Source organism: Thamnophis sirtalis, unplaced genomic scaffold, assembly GCF_051295495.1.
Source record: "Thamnophis sirtalis isolate CommonGarterSnake01/CBP01778 unplaced genomic scaffold, rThaSir2_p1.2 scaffold_13, whole genome shotgun sequence".
Classification (NCBI taxonomy): domain Eukaryota; kingdom Metazoa; phylum Chordata; class Lepidosauria; order Squamata; family Natricidae; genus Thamnophis; species Thamnophis sirtalis.
In genome coordinates this window covers 33,708,757-33,728,810 of record NW_028261393.1, presented here as the reverse complement: position 1 = coordinate 33,728,810, position 20,054 = coordinate 33,708,757, and the positions used below count along the sequence as shown (strand labels likewise).

Genomic DNA, 20,054 nt, shown 5'->3' with positions numbered 1-20,054 from the left:
AGAGACAAACCTCCAGGTGGCCTCAAGTACTCTCTCAAAGGATGCAAAGGACCAGCTGTCTGCAAGGAGTATCAATCCTTCCATTCCCCACTCTCCAGTCAGAGCTGAAGAAGCTTCTGAGATGAGAAGCGAAACGTCTTCAAAGAAAAACAAAAAAGTCCAGTTGCCTCAAGAAAAAGCACCTTTGGGACAACCAGGACCTGGAGGACTGAGAATCTCCATAGACAAATTCAGGCACTTGACAACTAGTGTGTATTTATGATGGCTGCAATGTCTTAGGGTCACATGATTTCCTTTTGCGACCTTCTAACCAGCAAAGTCAATGCCAGATTCACTTAACAACCGTGTTACTAAGTTAACCACTGTAGTGATTCACTTATGAATTGTGGCAAGAAAGATAATAAAATAGGGCAAAATTCACTAAGCAATTTTCTTGCTTAGCAACAGAAATTTTGGGTTCAGCTGTGATCATAAATTGAGGACTATTTATATGTTTCAACTGAACACAGGTCAGAATGTGCCAGAAACAATGCTCAAAAATTAAAGCTGTTGTGATCAACATTACGTTAGCAATACAGGGGTAAAACATGGCCTTCAAAACCCATCTGATTAGACAAACCTACAAAATTGGAAAACTGGAAAAGATTTAGATTAAAAACCCAGCAAAGTGAATGTGATGGTGCTGGTAGGGAATGTTTCTAGAAAGTACCAAAACAAATTATCACCAAGAAAGACCATCTTGCCCTCATGTGGAGGCATTTAAGATATCGAAACCGTAAAGATCTCCTTCCCAAGAAGGAAAGCAGGACTTTTACTCTTGGGGGGGAAAAAACAGTCTCTGAGAATAAATAATTTTGGTTTGCTGGTTTGTTTTTTTCAAACATTCCCACATTTCCTGTCCCTTGGCATCTTCTTTGCCTTGCGTGCTGCTGTTATTGGTGTTTCGTCCATGCTGGAAGCAATAGCCACTTTGCAATTTGTAGAACATGTGTGCAAATAAAATGACGACCTTGAGTAAACTGCACATTGCCCTCTCAGCTATTTTTCTTCCCTTCCTTCCTCACAGCGTGGTTTTCCCTTCATCAAAATTTGCTAATACAGTTGCAAAGAGAAAAACCTGGGGGTTCATGCAAGCCCAAAGCCCTGAATCTTTTCCAGAATTTTGGAGACGAAAGAGCTTGAAAACCTTATTAAAAATAAAACAGGCATTAAGCCATCGTGGTTAACCTTTAGTGCAAAGGCAGGGCTACACCACAGATGGAAGATAAGGGCAGAAGGGGAGATTTCCAGCAGAGGAAGTGAAAAGGGGAAAGGACAGGTCTTCTCCAACTGGCAGATCTGTACATATAGTCAGACAACCATCCTGGAAAGCTGAATCACTCTGGAGTTGCGCAAGTTGCACAATCCAATTGTGACTCATCCATCAGAGCAAGAAACTTCCCGTTCTGGAAGTTATACAAGTTGTCCTTACGACCATTCACTTAGCGACTGTTCCAAGTTACAATGGTGCTGGAAAAATTACTTATGACCAGTCGTCACACCTAACAACTGTCACAGGTTTCTATAATTGCACGATTGTGATTTGGGCACTTAGCAATTGGCATGCACCTATGACATGTGCAGCACCTTGGAGCACATGTGGTCTCAGCATTTTTGCAGGCAATCCCAGCCGTGACCCCCACCCATTTTGTCCAATATGAAATTGTTGACTTCTGACAAGCAAAGTCAATGGGTGAAGCCAAATTCACTTAACTACGGTGGCAAAAAAGGTGTAACTTCAGACACAATCCCATGATGACTCATTTAATGACCACATGGTTTAGCAACAGAGGTACTGATCCCGGTTGTGGTTCTAAGTTGAGGGTTACCTGTATATTCAGCAAAATCTGCTACCCTTCGGTAAATAGGGAAGCAAAAGACCAGGGATGCAAAGAGAAGTTTCTAAAACAAAATTGAGGGTCAAAACATGCATAGACTTTAGCGTTGCAAGGACAATTTTATTTACAGAATAATTTCTTTTATTTAGAAACATTCTAGGTTCTCAGATCAGAGCCAGTTTGATACCAATGTCTGAGGAGGAGAGAAGTGTGCTAAAAATGGAAGAACTGGAGGTTTCTGAAAATAGATTGAATCTGCTGCTATTGGCTTCAGCAGTCCAAGTCTGGCCATGTTGCTCTAATTACAAAAGAGGAAGTCCTCCCTCAACCCAGAGTTTCTCTTTGTCCATTTTCCACCTCTCCTGCAGATGGTCCAGCTCGACCTTGCACCTTAAGGATGGTCCTCTTGGGAGGTCCACTTTATAAATGTCAGGCTGGGCAGCCATAAATAAATAAACACATGAATGAATGAATGAATGAATGAATGAATGAATGAATGAATGAACGAACAAACGAACGAACGAGAAATCCAGCAGACTTGTCCCAAAGAAAACTAAAACAGTGCCTTATGTGAGCAAAGAATTTTCTTTCCAAAACCAAATATGTCACGGATTAAAAACCCTGCATTCGCCACTACAGGGAAGAAGGTAGGCAATTAATTCAAGATTAAATGGCAATTATGTCCCATGTGCAACCCAGGAGAATGTCCACATTTCTCACCAAATGGAAGAATCGGGGGCACAGTTCCTCTGTAAATCAGTGTCCCCTTCCTCACTGGATTGTCATGGCTTGCTCAAAGAAACACACAAACATTGGCAGATAATTCCCAGTGCAAGAGACTCTCCCCCTGGCTTATGACTCTCTTTGCAACCTGGCACAATCTGGAGCTCAGCTTTGGGGGAATAAACCCAGCTCCCCCCTTCTTCCTGAGTCTTCCTTCACTCAGCCACACGAAGGTTACAATCCTTCAGAGCGTTTTCTTCCAAAGACTGCACAGTCTAAAAGGGAGCTTCATCTGAGCATATCGATGCTAGTCTGCACCCCTTTTAAGTCTCAAAAGCAGAAAACATCTGGGGAAAGGCATTTTCTCATTTTGGGCAAGGCGCTGAAACTCAGCCTGCTATAGGTAAGCATAGGGCGAATGAGACACATAAACATTTTTCTAGGATACGAATGGCCTGTTCCAAAATTTCAATCCAAACCAGCTGAGATCATTTTAAAACTACCAGTTCTCCTTGCAGAAAGAAGATCTCCCCCATACATTATTTGGTAATGAATCGCTGGAGTTATTTTACGTTCCTGGTTCCTAAATGCCTGAGTTCAAAACAAGGCACAACAAAACAAATCCTGTCAAGTGATTAAAAAAATGAGAAAGGGATCAATCAGACTCTCTTAATTCCTCAGTGGTTTCCGGAATTCCAGGCCAACCTGCTTGGATGCTACAGCCTGAAGCTCTGCAACGTTTCTCCAAAGACAACTGAAAAGGCTTCAATAGGATTAATCCCTTAAGTGATGCTGCATTCATTGGTGGAGGGAAAAAGTTATCAATTTCATTATATCAATAGCAACCAGGTCTTACTCCAAAGCAGGGATGCAAATTTCTTGGGTTCTAATCACACATGGGCAAATAAAGGATTCAATTAATTCAATTCAAATGCCAAATGCAGCGCAAACAAAACTATGGTATGGGGAAATGAAGCAGTTAGAAACTTGCATTCCTGCCTTTCTTCTTTAGTGATGTTCACGCTGTCATTTTTTCCCAAACAAGGAACTCCAGCTACTGCTATATTTGATGTAAACACCTTTGTCCCCTTCCTCCTCCCTCTTCTCTGCCCAGAAGGGAGTTTTTCTTTCTTCTAGATATATCCAGGAATTGGCAATTAGTAATTACCACGATAATAATTTATGACATTCCCTTCCAAGATTCCAAGATCCACCATGATGGTTGAAAGCAGAACCAGTTGCTCTTTGCAAAAAAAAATCTCAGTATGGTTTTCTCCCCCAGAAAGCACCCATGGACCCCATGGGGTTTACCCGATGGAAGAAGACCAAAGCTGCAAGGAAATACCAGCGCTTCCTCCCACTCACTTCATTAAGGTGCACATCAAAACTCTGCTCGTGATCTCATTTCCATCACAATACTTGCTCAATAGCCTCACTCATTTTCTTATGATTTTTTTTTAAAGAACCCTGCTGAAATGCAAGATTCCTTCTTCCAAAACTATGTACTTAAGTGGGAATTCAGTTTAATTTAACAATTTGGAAATAATTGAGCTAATGCTCTTCTTTCTAATGCTCTACTTTGTAAAGGATTTTCAAAGCTTTAAGCAGACAAGACCGACTCGGAATGAAACTATAGAGGAAATGCAACTACTAGCTCACAATATACTCTCCTGAAAAGCCGTTATGTAGAGGAGGCAGCTTAGTATAGATCCAGCCTAATATGAATTCAGATTGTTTTACCACCTTATCACGACTGCTCTGTAAATCACTTCACACCTTTTGAATTCAATAATGCAGTTTGGGACTACAATTCAGCACACATTAATCAAGAAGTAACCACTGGATATCATGGTGTTTCTTTTGAGCAAATGTGCAAAGGATTATATAACTGAAAAATAATATAATCACTAGAAGAAGAAAGTCTCTGTTCAACATATACAAGGAAAGCAAGTTGTCCGTTACTGCAGAAGCTCATGTTCCCCAAAAGAAAAGAAAAGAAAGCAGAGGAGAAGGGGGGGAACCCACAACATGGGATGCCAAAATAACGTCTAAAAGCCAAGGTTTGAGAGAGAACCATAAAGAATAAAAATATTTGCCGGTGATTAGTTATCTAGGAGATAAAACTGTTCCTCTTCCCCAAGGAGAAGTTAGGTACCAGGGAAGATTCACCAAAGAAACAACTCCTCTTCCAATGCTTCTAAGACCATCTATATTTAGGCAACAGCAAATAAATCACTACAGCTCCAGAAACAGGGCAGCATTTCCCTGGAAAGGAGTGCTTTGACAAAAAGCCAAACGGATCCACTCTGGCTGAGGCTAGCCACAGAACGTGACACCATCTCACTAGGGTTCAATGGTGGACATTGTCCAAAGGCAGGACGCCAATCGGATAGTCCTGATGCTTCGCTGCCCGCTCCAACCCCAATGAAAAGTGAAGGACCTCCACCCCTTCCTCTCACAAGGGAGAAAATTGCTGTTACAAGCCCATAAAAAAAATCCAGCAACAACCCCCAAGCAATTATGGAGTTATCCTACACAAGGGATCCTTACATAGGCTCCCATCAAAAGAACTCACCCTTCTATTCCATCCCCCTTGCACAATCAAGATTTGTGAATGAAATACATTGAATTCCTCTCCTGTCCAGCCCACAATTTTCAAACCCAAAGGCATCAAGAGCAAACCAAGCCCCCCCACCTTTCCCTTCCCTACCACCCCCAAGAGCTGCCTCCCACCCAGGGAGCTGCACCCACAAAGCAAGCCAAATCAGACCTGAAAAGCACCTCCAAGCAAGCAAGCATGCAGTCTTCACCCACTGCACGGAGAGAACAGAAGCCTCTCTTCTCCTCTTGAATTCAGCACCCCTTACATTGTGCAGATAATGAAAAGGCAAAGGAGGCGGTTGGGTGGGGAGACAGAACAGACAAAAGCCATCCACAGTGGCTGCTACCCCTTAAAATAAATGTTACTGGATGAAGAAGACTTACATTGATTTGGGGCAATTTTCCTGCTGTCATTATACACAGCGGTCGGGCTGTGTACTGAAGGCCAGATCCAAAAAGAAATCAAAGAACATTCTGAACAGAGAGAGAAGAACGTAGGGACAGCCAGAATGCGGCTTTTAAGATCCTTAAGAGGAAAGCGTCTCTCTTAGCTTCCAATGGACTCACTCTCCTCCCCCCCAACACTCATGCATACCAGAGAGAGAGAGAGAGAGGGAGAGAGAGGGAGGGAGGGAGGGAGGGAGAGAGAGAGAGAGCCCTTGCAGGCAGAAAGAGTAGGACATTGTGAAGCCAGCTCTCTACTCACTGCCTGAAATGGGGGGATCAGCAGCAAATCCTCGCCGGTGCTTCTCCTCCTCGGCAGTGGAGAGTTTTCATTATCTAGCTTTTAATTCCAGGACAGTAAACACCAGACCAAAATATCGTGGCGATTTCCCATCACTACCACCCCTCAGCATGTGAAATTCAAAACCTAGCTGGTGAGGAGGAGGGGGGATGCATAAGAAAAGACTGGTCAGGACAGGAAAGAGAGATCCAGGACAGCACTAAGAATAAAAAATAAAATTAAAAGAGCATCTACTCCATCTTTTGAAAAAAGGCAGCTTCAAGCACACCATCTGCGGATTTTGCACCTGGGTTTTGCACAGATGATCCAGAAATGGGGAAATGTGACTTTCCTTCCCCTGAAGAACCTGGAGAACTGGGAGGATGCAAAATGTGGTTCTGTGATCTATAAAGGGACCTAGAGTGTAAAAGCACTGGATTGCAGCTAAGGAGAAATGGATTCCTCCTTTCCCCCTCCCCTCTCCCTCTCACCCCCCCCCCCCCAAGCCATACAATGATACAGGAGTTGCTATGATACACTCAACAGCCTCCTGCTTGGAAATGGCAGCCAATAATTTTAAGGCTGCTTTAAGGAGGCACTCAGGCATTGACGGTTTCCAGCTGCAACATGCAGGCAGCCTTAGTTATTAGCTGGGCTCTTCATCTCTTGCATTACTGTTGTCGGGAGGAAATCTCCACCAATTCAGCATCCGGTTCTGTGTGGGACTCAGCTCACTCTCCCCTTCCACAGCCTCTCCGCCTCTGACTTAACCCAGGCAGGGTATACAAAGTGGGGAAAAAGCTGGGGAGGGGGAGAATATTGGGGTTCTGGATTAATCCTAATTGTGCCACAGAGTAAATGTCCAATTTTGGAGCCCTTTCCAAGGCCAGAAAGCAAAAACTGAAGTCTGCAGGAGAATTCAGGGAAGATTTGAGATCGAACCACCTCAAGGATTAATTTTCAGGGTTGTGTTTCCCTGCTGCAAAGAGAAGGCAACCAAAGAGAAGCTCTTTTAGCTTGTAGCTACATTTGGACCACCAAAGATTTACTTTTCCAATTCCAAATGACCAGATCCAGTCTTCAGGGGCCCCTCTACCTTTACAAATGGCCTTTAACCAGAAAGCCTCGTTAACTTCAGGAATTCTTTCTTTAGGCCAAGGTGAGGATTTGGAATCTGTTGAGACAGGATGCTGTGCAAAGCTTTCCACAAAGTTTCATCCACCCTCAGAGTATTCTGCCGTTACTATTAGCCCTATTAGTTAGAAGATGACTACAGAGCTACTGTTCATCTGTCATTGTGAAAGCCAAACTCTGGTACATTGTCTGTTTTTTGACCATTGTGGCTTTGGGGCTTCTCTAAAACTCAGGTTGAATTGACAACAGGAGCTGGCAGTTTGCAACAATGCAGAAGCTTTAGAATTTCAATTCCCATGTTCCTTTGCCGCTGGTCCTGCTGACTGAGAGTGATGGAGGCCAGGAACCAAAGCGCAGGGAGGAAGGCCGCAAGCTGTTTTCCACACATCAATATTCCTTGACCCAATTAAGACTCTAGATTTCTTTGTTTCTGCTTTGTCTCATCTAACTCCCTGGCTTTCCAGTCACATGCAGTTCGACAACATGTGTAAACTCCAACATTTTGGATATTTGATATTTGCTTGTCAGAAAGTTGCAAAAGGGGATCATGTAACCCTGGGATACTGCAACCGTCATAAATATGAACCAGTTGCCAGGCATCCGAATCTTGGTCACATGGCCATGAGGATGCTGCAATAATCATAACTGTGGAAAAAACGGTCATAAAGTCACTTTTTTAAGTGATGTAACTTTGAATGGTCATTAAATGAACTGTTGTAAGTCAAGGACGACCTGTATCCTAGAACATACCTTACTCTCAAGCAAGAGAAGCAGCATGCCTGCCTGTAGCCATCAGCTAATCTACATCTCTAATTTAACATACCTAAAATTGTCTGATTTTGCTGAAATGCATCCCACATAATCCTCCTTCCAAAGGGCTCCCTGAGGTGTAAAAAATGATAGAATGCTACAAACATACACACACATACACACACACATAAACAAACAAACACACACAATTGCCCACCAACATGATGCTGATGGTAGCACTGTTTCATCACCACGCACATCCCTAAAACAATGTTTTTGGGCCAACATGTTCAGCACTAATGTTATGGACAGCAGTAACATTCTGAGATATCCTTCCTTCTTCCAACTCCTCCACAGCTCTGACCAAATCTCCACCGATCCAAGATCAAAAGAAGAAACATAATCAACTTTTTCCTAAAAAAGAGAGGTCACACTAATTTGTTTAATTTGCCATTTGTCTGAAATGGTATATGGTCTTTTGTTCATGCAGGGGGTTGAACTAGAAGACCTCCACGGTCTCTTCCAACTCTGTAATTCTGTGTTAAATTCTATGTCTATATTAATAAATAGGGGGGCAAGAAGAGAGAGATAGTATGTAGATATTTTTTAGAAAGGTTTACTAGAAGCCCAAGTCCTTGCCAATTCAAACTGTATCTTCTATTACAATAATAGTTGTCAAGTCCTTAAGCAATCATTGCTATTATCAACAGCACCCAGCCATAGGCAGATTGGTGATTCAGATCTCTTTAGGCACACAGCTTCTAACCTTCCTTCTGGCTCTAACAGCTTAAGACGCTTATCTATTTTTTACTTATTTCCAAACACCCTTTATTTGAAATTGCAGAAAATTCAGGCTGGTCCCGGTGTTTACCATCACCTTCCCAACACGAAAGAAAAGTTGGAAATTGAGATAACACTTCAAAATTTACGAAAAATTTATGAAAATTAAAATTAAAAATGTTTATTTAAACCCTTCCCTTCCATTTGTGCCCACCACTACTAAACATAGTTTAATAATTTGTACTTTAAACTGGTGATTGCTGCTACCTTGTATTTAAATCCAAAAAAAAACAACAACAAAAAAAACATTTTCCAGATGCTTAAATCTGCCCTGCTCTGTGTTACATTGTCTATAGGGAAGCCATTCCTGGTTGTATCTGGTTAGATTTATATTTATGACAACCCTGATCATTTATGGTAGAAAAGGGATAATTTGGAAATGTTTGCTCTGCAGCAACACCAGGGGAGATATTTTTTGAAATATTTCAAAAGGAAAAGGCAACAGTACCCTAAATTGGAGGAGAGGCATACCACCTAAAGTAATGCCTTCACTGCAACCCACATGGTTTTCCTGTGCATCCCTGCTACTCTAAACTCTTTGACATGTGTGATATACTTCTCCTTTTAGGACCACTTTTAACAGAAAAATTAGTGGGCATCTTTTACCTGGTGTCACGCAATTCATCTTTTTCTTATCTGGTAAGATGCAATTTGAGACTTCTGTTCTGAATGAAATCAGGGTCAATTAAAGTCAGCCCTTCTGGTACTAGGTTACTTTTGCAATTGGTCAAGATTTGCATCTTATCCCCTCCCTCCGCTCTTTTTATTTTAAAAAGGATGAAAAGGGAAATTGTTAAAAAAAAATCAAAACCCTATTTTTTCTACTCATCTGTGAAGGTGGAAACTTGCAACAGCAGCTTGTTGCATTTTCAGCCTGTTGAGGCGAGTAACATGGGAGGATGTTGGTAGATTGGGGATTCAAGTCACGCTGTCAAGGCAACAGAATCAAACAAGATACACACACTTACACAAACACATACACCACTTTGCTAATGCCCAATCCCTCAACTGTGGCTCAAGCTGTTCACCATGTTCCCTTTCCTGTAGCATCTCTCAGTGCAAGCTCTTGTAGCCTTCACTTTGAAGACATTTTCTTGGCAAACTGGATATTCAATGTATAGACATATATAGATACATATGTACACAAAAGTACATATGTATACATTACCAAGAGTTTAAGTACTGTTCTTTTACATCAGGTCATTTTGATAGATAGATCAATAGATAGACCTATGAAAATGATTTGATGTGAAAAAAGAGTATTTAAACTCTCCCTTATAATATGCATTATATGTGTATACACAACACACATACAAACAAAATCCGCCACTGATCCTGCCTAAAAGAGAATGCAAAAGAAGCCAGCAGCTTTCCTTCAAGACACTTAACTAGACCACTGAATCCCCTCGTTTTTCAGAGTCCGTCTCCTAAACCCGACCAAAAGGTAACTAGAGGGGTTGCTTTCATACAACGGGATAGCCGCAACCCACTTTTAACCAGGGGAACGCAAGCTCGACAGTGAGCCCCAAGGCAGTTCCCGCCCGCGTCGGAGGTCGCGCCAAGGCAGCTGTGGGGCGGCCGAGCTCAGCCGACCTGCATGCAGCACGTGCGCACGTCCCCCCGGAGGTACGTGTGCAGGCACGCTCCCGTGTACTATGCAGACATGCAAGCACGCCCGGCGGAGTTTGCCGCGGGGGAGGGAGGTTCCAGATTCCCGAAGGCGAGGCCGTAGGCGGCTGAGGACCGCGGAGCCCGCCGGCCCATCGCCACCCCCAACCCACTCCCACCCGTCCGGCACCAGTGGGGACCCGGCGGAGACGAGAGCGGCGAACGAGGCAGAAGTTACCAACGTCACAAGCTCACAGCGAGGCCATGTTGAATCGCGCGGCTGCTCCGAGCCCCCGCCGCGAAGCGAGGCCCCGCCGTAGCGGGCCCAGGAGGCTCCTCGGCGGCGGGCGGCGGGCGGGCGGAGTCAAGCGGGGGGCCGGGGACGGTGGCGGCTGATGCCGGGAGGGCTGCCGCCTCCAGCCCGAGGAAGAGCGGGGGGCCGCGGCAGGGCAGGGCAGGTGCGGAGAGGGAGACACGCGCCCGTCCTTCCTTCCTCCCTTCCTTCAGCGGGTGCCCAGGAAGAACATGAGGATCACGTTGACCAGCAGCAGCAGCACGATGACGGAGAAGACCACCACCGTCTGGACGTCCAGGGTCATGGTGCAGTGCAAGACGCTGTAGTGCTCCAGGTGCGGCGGGGCGGGCAGGCCGGGCGCTGTCAACCGCTGCTCGGCCAGACTGTCCATACAGCCACCATGCTCGACGGCAGCCGGCTGCGAAGAAATGGCCCGCGGCTCTCGCTGCCGCCGCCGCCGTGGGGGGACGCAGGCAGGGAGGGGGGCTGCTGCCGCCGCCGCCGCCGAGGGAGGCAGGGAGGGGGCGGCGGGCGCGCCGCCGGGGGCTCAGGAGGGAGCCGCGGGGGCCGGCGGGGACGCGCGCGCGCTCCCTGCCTCGCGTAGATCCGAAGCCGCCGCCGCCGCCGGGCCAAGTCCAGCCAAGACGGGGAGCGAGCGCCGGGCAGGGAAGCGGCCGCCAGTCCGGCGCTCCCCGGGAGGGTCTTCGCCTCCGCGGACGCTACGTTCGCGCTCTTGGTCGGGACAGATCCCTTTGGCGACCCCTCGGGAGGAAACGGTTCGCTCAAATGCGATCCTGCGAGGTTTTTTTTGCGGGGGGGAAGAGAAGCACCCCCCACCTAAAACCTGTCTTTCATCCATTCATCCATCCACATTACTTGTCTATCATTTATCGCATACCTACCTACCTACCTACCTACCTACCTACCTACATACATACATACATACATACACACATATAATCTAGCTATCATTTATCTACATCTGTCATCATTCTCTCTCCTCCCTCTCTAATCATCTCCCCTACTAAAAACTAGGCTCAGAACCAGAAGATGCTATTTTTCTATCCACAGGTTATTTCTAGCAGGGGAAAAACTTTCAGTCATATGACACACACAGCCACGCATATAGTGACAAAACTGCTTCAACTGGGAAGAGACCCATATGGAAAGCTGTGAAAGACCTGAAAGGCACTCATTAGTTTATTGTCTAGCACGGATGATGTTACCTAGTTGGGTAATGAAACGTCTGCAAGAAAACAAGCTCAGAGAGCACCTAGGAGCTCTCATTTCAATCCTGAGTTACAAATATTCATTTCTATTTGTCACTCATTTGTATGTTGGAATAATGTGACATCTATGATGTGCCACAGCTGAAACAAAGACTGCCCTCATCAGTGGCCATGTCATCACTGGACATTGTCTTTAGAAGGAAGCATGCTTTAAATTACCATAGTTAAAACACACAGAGGTCGTTGGACTATCAAAATAAGAGGCCCCCACAGACATTTCAAGTTACTTCTAGCACAGGGGTGTCAAACTCAAGACCAGATCTGGCCCACAGGGCCACCCTGGAAACAGTGAAGGACTGCCCATGGCGCCTCTGTCAGTGAAAACGGGCCTCGAGAGGGCCCCAGGCGGCCCTCCCAACCTCCATTTTTGCTGGCAGAGGGTTGCAGGAGACCATCCAGACCGAAATAGGAGCTTGGGAGCCCATTTTCACTGGCGGAGCACTCAGGCTACCATAGGTGCCCCTGACACGAGTGAAGTTGAGCTGGCTACGTTCTCCCCCCACCCCCAGATCAAACACAACCCTGATGTGGCCTTCAATGAAATTGAGTTTGACACCCCTGTTCTAGGAAACCCAAAAGCTCTAAAGTGCCACATTCTTCAGAAAAATGGATCTTCACAACTTTCAAACCAGCTTGCTTGTCCAATGTTTCTTTTTGTGTGTTCTAAAATTTAATCCCCAGTGCTGTTTTGCCCTCATGCCAACAACACCTAACTTCCATTCTCAACTTGTATTAAGTCATTAATTACAGTCTACAGTCCATAATGGGGTTTGCCCAAAACATGAAGCAAGAAACCACTAAACTCAAATACACCGCTTGGGAATATAAATCACATTATGGAACCATAGGGTTGGAATGGAGGTAGGACTTCTGGCTGTCCACCAGGAGTCCTCAGAACATCCCAGATGAGTGGCTACTTTTGCTTAAAAACCACGCACAAAGAGGGAACCCTCTGTGATTCTTCCATTAGGCAGACTCTTCCATTGCTTAATAGCTGCACAGTCAGGAAATTTCTGGTTATTCCATGCTTGGATCTTAGTTTCCACCCATGGTTCTCAATTTAGAAATTATGGGAGATAAATTTATACTGTCTTCTTTGTGGCAAACCTTCAGATTTTGAAAGACTGGTATCACATCTCCTATCACATCTTCTAAAGTTGGCGGTTCTTAAGAAGAGATTGGACAACCATGTCTGAAATGGTAGAGGATACGACTGGCTAACCTTTTTGGTGCCGAGGGCCCAAAGCGCATGCACACACAAAAGCCCCAAATGCAAGCGCTGCCTGCGTATGCACCCCAACCCTCGTGCCCATTTTTGGCTTCCAGGTTGGTGCAGGAGGCTTTCCAGGCCCAAAACGGGGTGTAGGGAGTGCGCACATGCATAAGCCCCCAAAATGTGATGTGAATGCCCTCACGTGTCTCGCCCCCATGCATGTGCATGCATGTCCCCTGCATGCGCCCTGCCCCCCTGTGCATGCATGGTAGAGACCCGAAGACCAGCTAGCCAGGGGGGGTGCATGCATGCGCGGTGGAGCTGGGCTGGGATAACGGCTGGTGTGCCCAGAGAGAGGGCTCTGCGTGCCATCTGTGGCACATATGCCATAGGTTCTCCATCACGAGCATGGGATGTCCTGCTTGAGTGGGGGTTGGGATAGAAGACCCCCAAGATTCCTCTCTGTTATGCTGTTACTTGAAGGGCTTCTCCATAGCACCCAAGGGCAGGATAAGAAACCCTGGGTGGAAGCTTTTCAGGGGGAGATCCAACCTGGAAATAAGGAGGAATCTCCTGTCAGTGAAAACAATCAATGGAACAGCCTGACTCCCAGACTTTTGGGTGCTCCATTGCTGGAGGTTTTCAAGAAGCGACTGGACAGGCATTTGTCTGAAATAATGCAAGTACTCCTGCATGAGGTAGTTGGACGGACTAGTTGGCCTCCAAGGTCCCTTCCAGCCCTATGATTCGATGAAATTGTCTTGTGGTTCCAAATCCTGCTTTACTAAACATGATTCAGGTTAGGCTGCTGCTCGTAGATTCATGCAGAGTGTTTCAATTCTTCCCCACCCACAAGTGCCATGGCTGTTCCCTCTGCAGATCTGACCATAATAGCAAGTCTATTTGGCATGATATTGTTTCACTAACTAAGATAGAAAGCTTTCAGGGCACTCAACATCTCTCTCTGGCTATTAATTGTGACCCATTTCCAACTGGAAGTTAATGACTGGAAGCTACTCCGAATGATGCATTTAAATGAATGAGTACTCGATGCATTTTTCTGAAAGTGTGCATGACTTTAAATATATTCCAGCTTCTGGGACTTGATAAACTAATTCAAATGCCTAATCTCATCACTACTTCACCACTTAAACATATATACTTACTTCTATTCTACTTGCCATACATGAAATAGGCCGGAGCTCAGTGCCAGTGCAAGTACATTTCCTGCACCGTCCAGGTACAATTCCCAGCCTATCTTAATAGATGGCTTAAAACTAGACATTCAGATCCTCCCTTTGGCCATCCACCCATTAATTAAGTGCAAAAACACCACATCATATGAGCAGATCAGAGCTTTTAAAACAAAAGTTGAAAAAAATATTTTTATGTGAAATGTTACAAACAAAAATGTTCTAGACACATTTTCCATTATAATACATGGCTGTGTATAGCTTTCTCCAATCTTGCAGTCTTTGCTCATAGAAAAACTGCTATAAGCCTCCTAATTATGTCCATTGCACTTTTTTGCACATTTTCCCGATTATGAGATACCCTTTAGAGCTGTAATGACCAAAATGCAGCATTTCAACTGTAGTCTCACCATAATTTCATACAGTGGCATTGTTGATTCCATTCAGTTGAATCACCATCTTTGTTTCACAATGGAGATGAGTTAATCAGTCAAGACCATCAATAAAAGGGCAACATGGCCTTCTGAGGTTAGAGATTCACAACCTCCCATGAGGTAACCTTTATCCATTGTGCATTAATTGTAACGTGTGCGTCTGTGACACATCCACAAAAGCAATTCATTTTGTAACTCTTGGTAAGGTCATCTTAATCAGACAACATATACAGACAATCCTTGACTTACAACCACAATTGAGCCCAAAATTTCTGTTGCTAAGTAAGACATTTGTTAAGTGAATTATGCCCTATGTTACAACTTTCTTGCCCCAAGTTGTTAAGTAAATCACTGCAGTTGTTAAGTTAATAACACTGTTGTTAAGTGAATCTGGCTTCCCCCTTGACTTTGCTTGTCAGAAGGTGGTAAAAGAGGATCACATGATCTTGGGACACTGCAAAAGTCTTAAATACGAGTCAGTTGCCAAGTGTCTGAACTTTGATCATGTGACCATGAAAATCCTGCAACAGTCATAAGTGTGAAAAACTGTCGTAAGTCACTTTTCAGTGCCATTGTAATTTTGAACTGGCACTAAATAAATTGCTGTAAGTTGAGAACTACCTGTACATTAGGGATGGCTTTCAAAATTTGTTACTACTGGTTCGGTGAGCGTGGCTAGGGGGCATGTGACTGAGTGGGTGTGGCCAACTTGACATCACTCACATACATGCCCACTCAGTCACATGCCCCCTTAGCTACGCCCACTGACCGGTGAAAATTTCTGCTGGGTGGCTGGCAAAGAAGTCTCGCTTTCCCCACCACCACGGCTGCTTCTACCTCAGCCCCAAACAGTCCGTGCCCTCCCCCTACGGACTGATGCCGCAGGAGGGCAAGAAAGAAGACATTTCATTTCATTCTTTCATTTATTATATTTCTATGCTGCCCTTTTCCCCGAAGGGGACTCAGGGCAGCTCACAACCCAAGTCAAGGGGGGGGGGGTAAAAATAAGGAAAAGAAAAAACACGAAACAAAACAATACCACAATTTAAAAGCACACAACAACCATACCATTCGAGGGGGGACAAAAGTTCATTAGCCCCAGGCCTGTCGGAACAGCCAGGTTTTAAGGGCTTTGCGGAAGGCCTGGAGGGTGGTGAGGGTTCGAATCTCCATGGGGAGCTCGTTCCAGAGGGCCAGAGCAGCCACAGAGTAGGCCCTCCTCCGGGTGGTCGCCAGTCGGCATTGGCCAGTGGATGGAATTCGGAGGAGGCCTAATCTGTGGGATCTAATCGGTCTATTGGAGGTAATTGGCAGCAGGCGGTCTCTCAAGTACCCAGGTCCAATACCATGAAGGGCTTTATAAGTGACGACTAGCACCTTGAAGTGTATCCGAAGACCAATAGGCAGCCAGTGCAGCTCGCGGAGGATAGGTGTAACGTGGGTGTACCAAGGTGCACCCACAGTCGCTCGCGCGGCTGCATTCTGGACAAGCTGAAGTCTCCAAATGCTCTTCAAGGGCTGCCCCATGTAGAGCACGTTGCAGTAGTCCAGTCTTGAGGTCACAAGGGCACGAGTGACTGTTGTGAGGGCCTCCCGGTTCAGGTAGGGACGCAACTGGTGCACCAGGCGAACCTGGGCAAATGCCCCCCTGGTCACAGCCGACAAGTGGTGTTCAAAAGTCAGCTGTGGGTCCAGGAGGACTCCCAAATTGCGAACCCTGTCTGAGGGGCGTACTGTTTGACCCCCCAGCCTGAGAGATGGAAAACTTGGCCAATTAGTGGGAGGGAAACACACCAGCCACTCGGTCTTATCCGGATTGAGTGCAAGCTTGTTAACCCCCATCCAGACCCTAACAGCCTCAAGGCACTGACACATCACGTCAACCGCTTCACTGAGATGGCACAGGGCGGACAGATACAACTGTGTATCATCCGCATACTGATGGACAGACTTGGGAGAGACCTTCCCTCCCCCTTCAGAGCAACAGCTCTGCCTCCATCCCTCCCTCAAGCCCGGCAAGGAAGGCTGCTCCTCCTGTCAGATCCAGAGGCTGAGCTGCCTCTCCCCAAGCCAGAAGAAGCAGTTAAGGGCAGAGACCATGGGAAGAGGCAGCTCGGCTGAGCCAGTCTCCCCCCACCCCTCTCTCTTTCTCCTTCCTTGGGTGGATTTGATGGGAGGGTGGGAGGAGCAGTCTCTGCCCTTAACTGGTTTTTCTGGCTGGCGGGGAGACAACTCAGCAAGAGGAGCGGGCTTCCTTGCCAGGCTTGAGGGGGAAGGAGGCGGAGCCGTTGCCTGAGGGCAAGAGCAACCACCAGCTGCCTCTGGGTTAGGCTGGAGAGCCACCTTGAGTCTCCCTCTCTCAGTCTCCTGCACCAGAAGCATCCTTCTCCAGGCAGGGGCAAAGAAGAAGAGCCTCCACCCTCCTCCTCCTCTTGTGGCTCCTGTCCAGCGCTCTCTCTTCTCTCCCCCCTTCACCTCCCCACACTTGTTTACCCGTCTCAGAGAGCTCAGGCTATGCCTCCCTCCACCTGGTTGTCTTCCTTACTGGCTTCACTCCTGAGTGAATTCTTCCATCCTTGGCTGTTGCGAAGAAGCAGCGGCTCTGGGTGCACCACACCCACTTTGTTCTCTTTGAGACCCGCTTTGCACCTTGTTTGCAAAGCAGCTCTCAAAGAGAACGAAGCAGGCATGGTGCACCCAGAGCCACCACTTCTTTGCAACAGGTGAGGACCTCTTCCGCTTGGAGCGCCAGGCGGTGGTGGGATGAGCTCTCAGTACTTTTTCCACTGGCAGGAAAAATGCTGAGGGGGATCCTTGCTCACCTTTTACCCGCCACTTGGAACTCAGCGCCTCTGCCCCCCCCCAGCTACTATTTGAAGCTCCAGGCAGCTGGCGAAAGGTGAGTGAGGATTCCCCTCAGCATTTTTTCCCACCAGTGGAAAAAGTGCTGAGAGCTCACCCCCGCCACACCGCCTGCCGCTTGGAGCTCCAAGGGGCAGGGAGGGGGGCAGCTGCAACACCAGAAGCTTTGGGAGATGCTGGCCAGTGGGGAGGGGGAGCAAGGCTCGTGCAAATGCTTACCTGTGTTTAGGCAGGAGGAGGCAGTTCTGTGGATCCACATGGCAAAGGCAAGGCAGGGCAAGCGTCTGATCGGGCTAGTTCAGGGGCATGGCCAGCCAGCCATCACCACTACCAGTTCTGCCGAACCGGTCCAAACCAAGAGGATTCCACCTCTGCTGTACCTGAGCCTGCTTTGAGTGCTGTTTAGTTCAGAAAATGTTTCAATATCTTAGAAGTTCATAGGAAAACAAATCTAACTTAATGCGATAGAAATAATCTGGAGGAATTTAATTTTCAGTGTAAACTAAGCCACTTTGGCTAGGATTTCTTCCTGAGTTTTGTCCTATTGTTGTTGGACAACAACCATCCCAGTAGGAAGCAGGGATCAAACAGGGAATTAGCATGGACTCATTAGATAAACACAAGAGAATACAAGTCTGACTGTCCTTGAATGTCATTGAGCCTCAACTAGTCTTTCCCAGCTGAATCTGCCTGTCTGGGAAGATTCCTGTGAAATAGGTATAGCACAACAAAGCACCTACTGGTATTTTGAATTCTACACCCCTGGGGTTTATTCGTATCTGTCAGCAGTGATTTGATTAAGTCTGTCGAGAGGACTTGAAGATACTATTTGTCTAAAACAGTCTTTTCCAATATGGTATCTGGCAAATTTCCACTATTATATTTTAGTGCAAAAAAAAAAAATCTGAATATCTACAACTATTCCTTGTGCCCCACCCCTGTGATTTCAGCATGCATTCAAAGACCCTGGGAAGGTGATCCCCCCACAACCAGGATAGATCAGGGGTCACCAAACTAAAGCTCTTCCTTTGTTCTCCACCTTTTAGTACAAACACCCTTTAGGAAGTCCTACTGTCCATTCAGGCACAATCTCTCCCTGCCCACTTCTAAAAGTGATTACAATTGACTACATGTAGTCCTCAAATTATAACCATAACTGAAACCAGAATTACAGTCATAAATTATGGCTATTGTTAGCAGGTCACTGTGGACCACACTTAATTTTATGACCATTTGTATAGTGGAAATAAAGCAAACACCCTGGGCATTAAGCAAATGCCACAGTGGTTAACCAAATCCGTTGTCCATAATGGACTTTTTTTTGCCAAAAACCGGAAGTAAACACCAGCGTGTTTAACATCAGAAATTACAGTCATGCACATGGTTATAAATGCAGGCTGGCTGGCTGCCGAGTGCCACAAATGCAATCACATGACAGGGAGGCTGTCAGAACTTCAAATATGGGTCTTGAATAAGCCTGAGAAGGTCTGTCATCTCTGTGAATAGCCACTGATCATAAGCTGACTATCCCTGTACTTAACAGACAATAGTTGCTACCATAAAACTATTGAGTTGAGAGGACAGTTGCCCTATCCCAAAAAGAGAGATCTTCAGCCAATGGGAGCCCTTGGGAGCTATCCAAGGTCCTGTTGCCTGATGTCTTTTGCCTTGACTTTGCCTGCTCTATTTGAATCTTCTATCTCATCTGCCTAAAGACGACCAATCAACTTTGGATTTCTCCTTTCAGTGCTATATTGAATTCTGGGCATCGTTTTAGGCAGGATTGAGTGGAATTAGGAAAGGGTCAGAGTATGGCAATAAAGATGAAGAGCTAAAAAATGAGTAGTCTTCTCAAGACTAAGAGAGGAGGTAGTGCACTCACCGAACAGTGGAAAGAGAGTCAGCCAGAAGCAGGTCGAGACCCATTCTCCATTACAGAACGTAGGTCATGGAGTAAGGTTATGGCAAGTAGATTCTGGCTGAATATTGGGGAAACCTTCAACAGTGGCATCATTGACCATAAATGGCAGATTCTAATTGCTGGATGTATTGAGCTGAAGGCTGGATACACGAGGCATGAAAATCAACTGGGTGACCTTTAGCCAGTCCTTCTGTCCAAGTCCAGCCCACCTTACAGGGTTGTTGTTGTGTGGAAAATAGGAAGAAGGTAGGTTGGATATGTTTGCTGCCTTGAGGTATTTGTAAAAAAAATAACAAAGGGAAGATATAAATAAATAATAAGTAAGTAATATGTGGTTTGCCCAATGGGATTTCTATGTGAAATGCAAACTGATTTCCAATATTATGGAAACAAGAACAGCAAATGGTTGAGTTTGTAGCATAAGTACAACAAGAAAGAAACAAAAATAGAGCCAGGTACTTTATTCAATGGAGATTTTTTTTAAGGCATTCTGTCATCTGGGAATTAAGGTTATGGGACTCCTTAGATTCTAAGGAATTAACTCTCCCTATGCATTACTTCAGATAATTGGCCTATAACAGCCATAATCT

General features: G+C 45.9%; 2 protein-coding genes across 6 annotated transcripts in view; both read right to left on the bottom strand.

Moving 5' to 3' along the window:
* Window positions 1-20,054, bottom strand: part of ARHGEF9 (Cdc42 guanine nucleotide exchange factor 9) — a 334,089-nt gene that overhangs the window by 164,183 nt on the left and 149,852 nt on the right. Inside the window, exon 1 of one of the 5 annotated variants that reach the window (XM_087728134.1) lies at window positions 10,513-10,610. The exons of 2 other annotated variants lie outside the window; for them this stretch is intronic. Coding sequence is in view for 1 of the 3 variants with exons in the window: in XM_087728132.1 (XP_087584258.1) it covers window positions 5,586-5,615 (30 nt within the window). In the remaining 2 variants the exon portion in view is untranslated. Of the gene's footprint in view, window positions 1-5,585; window positions 5,767-5,907; window positions 6,238-10,512; window positions 10,611-20,054 lie in introns of those variants that run through there. 2 more of the 5 variants (XM_087728133.1, XM_087728132.1) reach the window with 2 other exon arrangements.
* On the bottom strand, window positions 10,627-10,943 carry LOC148043133 (uncharacterized). The gene has a single exon (XM_087728135.1). The coding sequence runs from the start codon at window positions 10,941-10,943 to the stop codon at window positions 10,761-10,763; it is 183 nt and encodes a 60-aa protein (XP_087584261.1). The 3' UTR covers window positions 10,627-10,760.